At 40.7% G+C, this 10,189-nt stretch overlaps 1 protein-coding gene across 1 annotated transcript; it reads left to right on the top strand.

Annotated features, from left to right (window-relative positions):
• Positions 1–3,488: 3,488 nt before the first annotated feature.
• Positions 3,489–8,226, top strand: rcn3 (reticulocalbin 3, EF-hand calcium binding domain). The gene is made up of 8 exons (XM_084570580.1): positions 3,489–3,579; positions 4,796–5,022; positions 5,762–5,955; positions 6,115–6,287; positions 6,466–6,526; positions 6,617–6,708; positions 6,821–6,928; positions 7,546–8,226. The coding sequence occupies exons 2-8, from the start codon at positions 4,808–4,810 to the stop codon at positions 7,651–7,653; spliced, it is 951 nt and encodes a 316-aa protein (XP_084426706.1). The 5' UTR covers positions 3,489–3,579; positions 4,796–4,807; the 3' UTR covers positions 7,654–8,226.
• The last annotated feature ends 1,963 nt before the right edge of the window (positions 8,227–10,189 follow it).

The raw sequence follows: 10,189 nt of genomic DNA, 5'->3' as shown, positions 1-10,189 counted from the left end.
GCAGAGCTTTTATTTTTTTTTTGTGACAGATCATTTTTGAGCTTGAGGAGGAAACTCCATCACTTTAATATCTGGCAATAAAGAATATACTGTAAGTAACCCATGGACGATTATTACATTTCAAAAGTTCTTGACCTAAAAAGGGTTTTAATGTGTTTGGTATTACTATAGACATAGTTTTCCATGAGGATCCCAAGGAAGATGAGTATTTTGTAACCAACTAAAGTTGATAACAGGAGGAATAACTGGACAAAACTTGTTCATACTTGAAGCTTGAAGAACTGTAAAGGGAACGAGAAGACAGAAAAGAAAAACACAATGAGTGATAGTGAAGACAAAATTTTAACAAATTCATGGGCAGTGAAGTGGTAGTGCAACATGGGAGGTCCCCCAAGCAGACTAGGCCTATAGCAGCATAACTAAGGGATGGTTCAGAGTCACCTGAACAAGTCCTTTAACTATGACCTTTATCAAAAAGGAAAGTTGTAAACCTAATCTTAAAAGTAGAGGGGGTGTCTGCCTCCAAATCCCAACTAATTGGATGGAAGTGTTTGGTTGGGATAATATGAGTTAGTGGTCTATGTAAGGAAAAATGATTTTAAATTGTGGAGTTTGGCTTTTACAGGGAGTCAATTAAGCATGTGAAAGAGACCCGATCTTGATTGTTCTGTCAGAACTCCCACCGCTTAATTTTGGATCAACTGGAGGCCTTCTAGAGTCTCAGGCATGGATGTAACAAGTAGAATGAAGAGTTTTTTAAAGGTGGGTGTCATCTACATATAGCGACATAAATGTATGCAGCTTTTCCTCCCAGTTTTGCCTAAAGGAAACCATGTAAGGTAAAAAAAAATATCGGTCCTCTCACAGAGCCCTGTGGAACCCCATGACCAAATTTTGTGTGCATGGAAGAACAAATGCTGACATGATAACTTTGGACTTTTACAAACAAAAGAGAGACTGTTGGAATGAACAATTCTACAATGAATTTGGGTTTCACAGACAATTATTTAACCAATTCATAAAAGGCATTCTCGGTTCAAATCTAAAACTTTTGGTAAATTTGTGAACTTTATGTTTCTCAAACTAAGTCTATTCATTCATATATATATATATATATATATGAACAAATATATATATATATATGCATCTAATCACAATTTGTCAACTATATCTTTAATTAACTCATTAAAGCAGTCATCCCTGCCAAGATCTTTGCTGAACTTACAACAGCAGCCTCATACAATTTGCTCATGATCTGACAAAGGAGCAAAAAGACTGAGAGACTGAGAAAATGGATCACACCGTTGGGATCAAAGGAACCACGCGAGGCTTATCATGCAATATTTAGTTTTTACAGAATGAAGGATATCAAGGGTAAGCTTGTGATTGTACTTTTTTTTTTTTTTTACTTTAGTGAGGTGGCAGTAGTAGGGAAATACAGAATTTCAGATTCCCAAAACGTAGTTATTATCGCTGCAGTCTATTAGCTAAACCAAATTGTTCCTTGATTGATGTACTATGAGCTATAATTAGAATTTCAGACAGCTGTTGCACAGATAATCTGATTAAGGCTTGAGCTGCGAGCTACACTTCTAGAGTGATAATGAGAACAGTGAAAATGTGAGTGAAAATCCACTCCAACATCCAGCCTTACCCAGACTGGTGACTGAAATCTCCATATTATAGTCAGCTGAGCCAACCAGCTGTAAGTGTTTACCTTTGGAAACCTGGTCAATCCATTCTCTGTTTGCAACAACTCCATTGCTTTTATCCACAGTGAGCAATTTCAAGGACATGTAGAGGTGTACGCCAAATTTACATAACTACGTGGGCAAGGGTGCCGCTTTGGAAATGAAACATTGTGAACAGCACGGTATGAATTTGCACAGGCATGAGTGGCTTTGAGTGATATCTGTTCAAGTTCAACTAGCTCTTCTCACCTGTTGTAATAGTACAAGTGTGCACCTCGCTCTGGTTAGATTAGTGGCACTCTGCTCCCTGGTCCACTCCAACTAGACTCTGATAGCTACAACACTCTACATCCTTATAGGTTCCTATATCTTTCCAGAACATGAACAGCAGGCCATATGTGTGAAGTTAAAGAAGACATTTTTTACATCATTAGCTACATAAGGAAAATTACCTTTAATTAACTGTTAACATCAGAAAGTATCTTAACCAGTTTTCCTCTAAATCTTGTTAAATATTCAACAAGCAGGAAGCGAGAAATGTAACAAGTTTAACTCAATGGCTTGCAGAAAATTATATTTTCCTTTCTCCCAAGCTACTCATAATTCAACAGGTTGCCATTTCTGTTCTAACACTCCCATCTAGTGGACATTAGTGATATAAGTACTGCTCTGGAAGTACTCAGTAGCCTACAAAACATGCAGATGTACTTAATTTCACTGTAAACCAATACAGTGTCTTGACCTCAGTCCATATAAGGTAGATTGAGTGTTCAAATAGTTTTCTCTTTTGCAGTGAGGGGAAATTTTCTTTTCTTTTTCAAACCATAACACAAACTTCATTAAAGATAATGGTATATGCACCATGAAGTGGCATGACATCCACAACTCAAGGCTGAGGGATACTGGAAAAGGGGTGAAAAAATGACAACAAGGCTAAGGTATAAAAGTGGAAAGAATGATTTGCATCTGTCATTTGGTATCAAGAAGGTAAATAAATAAATAGATTTTCCTTCTTAAAATCAAACACACCAAATAACACATTCTTAAATTTTCAAAGAACCATATGTGGAGGGATGTGATTTCCTACAAGTCATTATTTGAGTCCAATAATTGACCAATAAGAATATAGTTTTTGAAACATGTGTGTTATATTATTATTTATTCTTTTATAGAATTGGTCTTTATTGGTCCAAATATAACAACGATGTGTTGAGATGTTCTGTTTATTAGAGACCAAGCCAAAACCATCTGCTAAAAACTTTATAAACGCAAAATAATACAAATTCAAGCAATGTGAGTTTGGAAACGACGTCCAAAGTGACTTTCCCCTTCAAACTTTTATTTTGTACTTTGATAGTTTGTCTAGTTTTTTGGATAATATAATATGAGTATCCCAAAAAATTAGTACATTTGGTTTTGCCCTGAGCTTTTGAGGATAATATTCTTCCTCTCAAGATTTCTTTTCTTTCTAACCAAGGGATTTTCATTTTTTTCAGTGCATGGATATAAATTTCATGGACACACACACATATCATTTACACCTTAATCTCCATTAATTCGCATTTCTATGAGTTTAAGTTGACCAGAAGCTTTGAGAGACCATTAATTAACTCTATAGAGGAATTTGGGAGGCGCATCTCGGGGGAAAAGCGTGGCGCGTTTGCGTGACAACGTGGCGATTAACAGCCAATGACAACGCACCGTGAAGCGTTTGACAACGACGTCACACTTTTTATTGGTTAGCGTCTCCTCTGAGGCGTTGCTGATTGGCTAGCTGCGCGACAAGCCCCGCCCCCTCTGCCATTGCGATTTAAAGGCACAGATTGCCAACGCGGACTGATGTGCTGTTCTACAAAGGGAGGTGTCGCACGACTCTGGCGAGAAGTTTGTGAGTTCATCTTTTTTTTTTTCTTGCGTGTCAAAAGTGATGCTAGATTTACAGGAGGTTACAGTATTTGTTGAAGCTTTTCTGACTCAGCTGTTATACTTTGTTTTATTATTAATTTCGTGCAACAGGAAGGAGAAACTCTGAATGTGTGTTTAAGGACTTGAGGAAAAGTTGCAACTCTTATATTTCATATCCTTTGATTGTTATGTATTTGAGTTAAATATTATAGGTCACATTATTTTGCATTGACTTGGTTCTGTTTCTTTATGTCAAATGTGTGGTGTTGTATGTACAATTTTACTTATTTTTTAAATGTTAGTTAAAGAGCAGGATTTGTATTTATTTGTTCAGTTGCAATATCATGACTCTATTTGGTTCTTTGGTTGCAAACATCCATATGGATGGATTGCAGTTGGGCAATGCATTTAGGTTCTTACAGACCCTGCTGAACTTGAACAAGTGCTGAATGAAGGTGTAGAAAACGAAATGTCATGGGGACATTTTGCAATGCTTGGAAAAAGGAAGTTAGAATAAAATTCTCTTGTAAGACCTGAGTTTTTTTTCCTCTTAAGATCATATCTATTATAATTCTTAAGTATGCTGATGACACTGCCTTATTTGTCCATGGCTGGGTGCAAAAGTAGCACTAATTATAGTTTATAATTTGTGCCAAGCGGGGTTCGTATAACAGGCTCACTTGTGCTGGAACATGTGCTGAAAGAAGGTGTAGAAAGTGAGAGGTCATGGTACATATTGCAGTGCTTGGGGAAAAAATAAATTACTTTATTATTATGATTATTTTTAAGTATGCTGATGACACTGTTTGCCATAGATATGAAGGAAACGTATTCAAACCCCACTTGGCACCGCTGTGTTCATTTTGCACTCATCCATATCTGTGTTTGCAGTTAATGTGCAAACAGGGCAGTGTCATCAGCATATTGAATGATACTTAATGTGCTTAAACGTGTGCTGAATGAAGGTGTAGGTAGTCAAATGTCATGGTACATTTTTGACTGAAAAGTACCTAAGAGAGAGTTAGTCTTAGGCCGTTTCAACTGCAGTGGCCATTATGCATAGATGGCATGAGCCCAGATGAATTTGACGGGCCTTTGCAAAGGCACTGTAGTCTTCACAGTACTTTATGACCTAAATTTTCATGCTCTTGGTCTGTCGTAAGTCTGCTGTAATCTGAATTTTTGTCTCACCTCCGCAGAAGTCTGTAACGATGCTGCTGAAATCGCTAGCATCCCTCTGCGTCCTGGCAGCGGTTGCCTTCGCCGTCCCTGCTCAGGAGAAGCGAATCCATCACAACCCTGATCTGAGCGACCACGCCCACAACGATGGTCAGGGCTTCAAGTACGACCACGAGGCCTTCCTGGGCAAGGAGGATGCCAAGACCTTTGACCAGCTGACGCCCGAGGAGAGCCAAGAGAGATTAGCGTAGGTTTCACCGACACACTCGTTAAAAACTTGCACAACTGCAGTTTTTTTTGCACACATCCTCAAGTGTGCATGTCAACAGAAGTGTATTTTAATGGAGGAACAGGTTAAAATTACCTGTTATAGGTAGGATTATCCATGTGTGATTTGTCATATATGCTTTTGACATTTAAAAGATTCTAGAGCATGCTATGTACAAATTAGCACAAGTTTAGTTTATGTTTGAAGTTCAAGCAGGAATGGACAGTGAATTAATACCACAGGTTTTAGGGAAGTAAATGGAAATTAAATTTGTGCAATGTATTGTGAAGATGAACTCTGTCACATCATCTTATACTGTATCACAGTCCACAGCTACAGCAACTTAGTAGCTGCAGTCACAGTGGCAGATTAAATAACAAATCACAAATGTGTGGTGTATAGAAAAAAGACAAACCACACCCCCACAGTGATGCTGGGTGTGGCAGAGTGCCACGCACTTGCAAGTGAAGCATTGCTTTTTAATTCGGTGCCGTTCTATTTAATTCATGTAGCAGAAACCCAACAATTACCCCTTGGTGACATTCAGGAAGACAAAGCCTACTTTGAAAGTTGCACCTAGGTGACTCAGGTTTTGCAGCCTCAATGGTCGGGGCAAAGACAGGAAAGATGAATCACTGAGCAGCAGCAGCATCCTCGAGATCTTAAATTCTGAGTCGTGGCCATAACCCTGATCCCATCCATCCGTCCCTGTATACAGGAAGATCGTGGACCGCATTGACACGGACAAGGACGGGTACATCAACCACGCCGAGCTGCACTACTGGATCAAACACCGCCAAAGGAGGTACATCGAGGAGAACGTGAACAAACACTGGAACGACTACGACAAAAACAACGACAACAAGATTGGCTGGGAGGAGTACAAAAACACCACCTATGGCTACTATCTGGGTATCTGTCTCACGCTTTCCTCAATACCTTTACATATCTACTCACTCCTTTGTATCCAGGAAACTGATCTTGAAGCAGCTTAGAAGTCTATATGTAGGAACTGCCCATATTTTTTGAAAAGGCGCCCAGAGTACTGAAACTTAAAGCTTTTCTTTTCAGCCGAGGACTTCGATGACGTCGAGGACAAGGACACCTACAAGTCCATGCTCGCCCGGGACGAAAGGCGTTTCAAGTCTGCTGACCGAGACGGTGACGGTGTCGCCACGCGTGAGGAGTTCACGGCCTTCCTTCATCCCGAAGAGTACGATCATATGAAAGATGTGGTTGTGCAGGTACAATCTACTCACTATATCCATCAGTAACTTAGCAGTGATCTTTAAATATCTAGTGGATGGATTTACACTCATTCATGGTCCCCAGAGGCTTGAGTTATAATCACTGTGAGCACGCTTATAAGGTTGAAGTTGCACCAGGAATGTGGCATTGTGAATCATCTCCTCTTTTCTTTAGGAAACCATAGAGGACATCGATAAGAACGGGGATGGCAAGATCAACATCGATGAATATATCGGTAGGTTACGCCCATATCCTCGCCGACCGGCTACGTCTCCGGTTGAAGGCGGTGCGCCCTAAATTTGTGTGCATTTCTGCTGCGCCACAGGTGATATGTACACACCAGAGTCTGGGGAAAGTGAGCCAGAGTGGGTCCAGACGGAGAAGAAACATTTCTTGGAGATCAGAGATGGCAACAAGGTAAAAAAAAAGCTACTCAGATCGTCCCGTGAGCCATCGATGTTTTCAACTGAGAAACCTGATAAGGAAAGTTCTCCTTACTTTATATTCGTATCCTCTCTTTGTTGTGCAGGATGGCTACCTGGATGCCGGGGAAGTGGCCCACTGGATCTTGCCCGGAGAGGTTGATCATGCTGACAATGAAGCCAAGCACTTGATCCACGAGACAGACACCAACAAGGTAATGTCTACGGATACTGTAACTGCAAGTGAACGTGCAGAAACACCTGGTCATACCCTGTTAGCCAGCAAGCGAAGAAGACGAGTTCGCATATCCATTAAACAAATGCTGTAACATAAGCTCCATTGTTGAACATCTAGTGGCAATGACTGGTGCACAAAACACGGATATCCATATATCCATTAAACTAAGTGGAGTCGTGTTGTCCATGACCTGCCCATACGTCTGGGCTCGTATGACCTGTACTGCAGCCAGCCACTAGGGGCAGCGCCACATGCTTTGGCTTGACTACAGAGGAGCTGTCATGGCGTCCGTTTACAGTTTAAGGACCCAATAGATGAGTTAGTTTAGTTTTTTAACAATTTAATTGGTACACATATACATTATAACAGCCATGTAGTACCTCTATCTACCGACAGTCTAACACTTAACAATGCTGTCGAGGATTTTTGTTCAGGATTGAAATGAATGGGTTAATTGTGGGTTAATTATTAACAGACATCTCTCTGTGTCTTTCCTTCTCTTCTGCTTTTTCCTTTTTCCTTCCTCCTTCCTCCTCTCTCTCAATCATAAACGAATGAACCAATGTCGGACGGAACCTGGCGATCAAACGACAGGACGAGAAAATAACCAAGAAGGAGATTCTGGCCAACTGGAACATGTTTGTGGGAAGTCAGGCCACCAATTACGGGGAAGATTTAACGAAGAGACACGATGAACTTTGATGACGTTCAGAGAGACGCGTGGTTGGGTTTACATTTCACTATTATGGAGACAATGGTTACAGTTGCATAAGGGTAGGGGTGGGTAAAGTTGGTAAAGGTTCTGACTCTGGGTTATGCTGTAATCAAGGGTATAATCACGTACCCTTGTCCACACGCACATACACGACTTAACATCCACACAGACAGTAGTGTAGCAGTACTTCCGAATGAAGTCACATACTGTGTATGTGAGTACAGGTGATACTGATGAACAAGCATTTTGTTTTAGTTACATTTCCTTTTGTATTGTTTTTTTTAATAATTCTTTTTTATTCTGAGATGCATATCCTCATAGAAAACACTTTGCCGTTGTTCAGTAAAAACTGTAAATCTCCAAAATATCAAAACTTACTGTGGCTACTGTCCAACATGCACTGGCGTATAAAACTCAAGAGATTCGAAACTTTCAACACACACGGGGGATGCAATTGTTCTTATATAATAAAACTATGTAAACACATCCACATGTGCTTTCAAAAAGTACTGTTGTTACTGATTTTGGGGAGTTTGACAATTAAAGTCGTGTTTTTTCTACATATGTAGTTTCTATTTAGCTCAAGTCATTGAAACAGATTGATTATCATGTAAGAAGAGGTGATGCTACCTATAATGACTCAAAATCAATGATGCAGGATGTTTGGGTTTCAGCTGTAACACCGACTGATTCCTGAAAAACAGCAAATAGAGTTTTGAGTTTAAACTTTAGGGCTACAGCAGTCGCAGTCAAAGCAAATCAAATTTTGCGTCATTTGTAGTCGTTCGGGAGATATTTAGAAATGCGTTTCGGTGCCCCAGTCACTCCCACTATATATATATATATATAGTGGGAGTGACTGGGGCACCGAAACGCTACTGCTAGTTTTTTGCAACATGGCTGAATATTTTTCCAATTTGTTTGTGGGCGAACCATAGCAGTAGCAAATTACAGGTAAACAAGCCAGCACGGAGCTCAGAGATGACATCGTCCAGGTCAGAAGACATCATCCAGGTTCTGTAGGTCAATCTACAGAACCTGGATGATGATAACAGGTAACTCCGGACTCAACGGGGAATAGCACCAGCGTATCATAACAAAATATTGGTGAAATTAACAAGTTTCGCGGCAGATAATGCGTTATTTAGAGGCTGCGTTTCGGTGCCCCAGTCACTCCCATTATATGGATATACGCGGATCTAATTACAGTGGGGAAAATAAGTATTTGATACACCGCAGATTTTGCAAGTTTCCCCCCTTATAAAGAATGGAGAGGTCTGTCATTTTCATCATAGGTACACTTCAGCTGTGAGAAACAGAATCTAACATAAAAATCCAGACAATTACATTGTATAATTCTTAAATAATTAATTTGTATTTTATTGCATGAAATATGTATTTGATCACCTACCAACCAGCAAGGATTCTGGCTCTCACAGACCTGTTAGTTTGTCTTTAAGAAGCCCTCCAATCCTCCACTCGTTACCTGTATTAATTGCACCAGTTTGAACTCGTTATCTGTATAAAAGACACCTGTCCACACACACAATCGATCACACTCCAACCGCTCCACCATGGCCAAGACCATAGAGCTGTCTAAGGACACCAGAGACAAAACTGTAGACCTGCACAAGGCTATAGGACAATAGGCAAGCAGCTTGGTGAGAAGGCAACAACTGTTGGTGCAATTATTAGAAAATGGAAGGGACTCAAGATGACTGTCAGTCTCCCTCGGACTGGGGCTCCATGCAAGATCTCGCCTCGTGGAGTGTCAATGATTATGAGAAAGGTAAGGGATCAGCCCAGAACTACACAGGAGGACCTGGTCTATGACCTGAAGAGAGCTGGGACCACAGTCTCAGTGGTTACCATTAGTAACACACTACGCTGCCATGGATTAAAATCCTGCAGCACATGCAAGGTCCCCCTGCTCAAGCAAGCACATGTCCAGGCCCATCTGGAGTTTGCCAGTGACCATCTGGATGATCCAGAGGAGGCATGGGAGAAGGTCATGTGGTCAGATGAGACCAAAAGTGAACTTTTTGATATAAACTCCACTTGCCGTGTTTGGAGGAAAAAGAAGGATGAGTACAATCCCAAGAACACCATCCCAACTGTGAAGTGTGGGGGTATAAACATAATGCTTTGGGGGTACTTTTCCATATATCGCAAGATTTTGGGCAACAACCTCCTTCCCTCAGTAAGAGCATTGAAGATGGGTCGTGGCTGGGTCTTCCAGCATGACAATGACCTGAAACACACAGCCATGGCAACTAAGGAGTGGCTCCGTAAGAAGCATTTCAAGGTCCTGGAGTGGCCTAGTCAGTCTCTAGACTTAAACCCAGTAGAAAATCTTTGGAGGGAGATGAAACTCCGTGTTGCCCAGCTACAGCCTCGAAACCTGAAAGATCTGGAAGAGATCTGTATGGACGAGTGAGCCAAAATCCCTGCTGCAGTGTGTGCAAACCTGGTCAAGAACTATAGGAAACATTTGATCTCTGTAATTGGATCTGTACTAAATAT

This window comes from Chelon labrosus (assembly GCF_963514085.1).
Source record: "Chelon labrosus genome assembly, chromosome: 21".
In the NCBI taxonomy this organism is placed as follows: Eukaryota; Metazoa; Chordata; class Actinopteri; order Mugiliformes; family Mugilidae; genus Chelon; species Chelon labrosus.
The sequence above is the reverse complement of the archived record's forward strand: the minus strand, read 5'-3'. Positions and strand labels throughout refer to the sequence as shown.

Coding starts and splice junctions, on each gene's coding strand:
- rcn3 (XM_084570580.1), top strand. CDS start 4,808: ATGCTGCTGAAATCGCTAGCATCCCTCTGCGTCCTGGCAGCGGTTGCC. Junction 5,023..5,761: donor GAGAGCCAAGAGAGATTAGC/GTAGGTTTCACC, acceptor CCCTGTATACAG/GAAGATCGTGGACCGCATTG. Junction 5,956..6,114: donor CACCTATGGCTACTATCTGG/GTATCTGTCTCA, acceptor TTTTCTTTTCAG/CCGAGGACTTCGATGACGTC.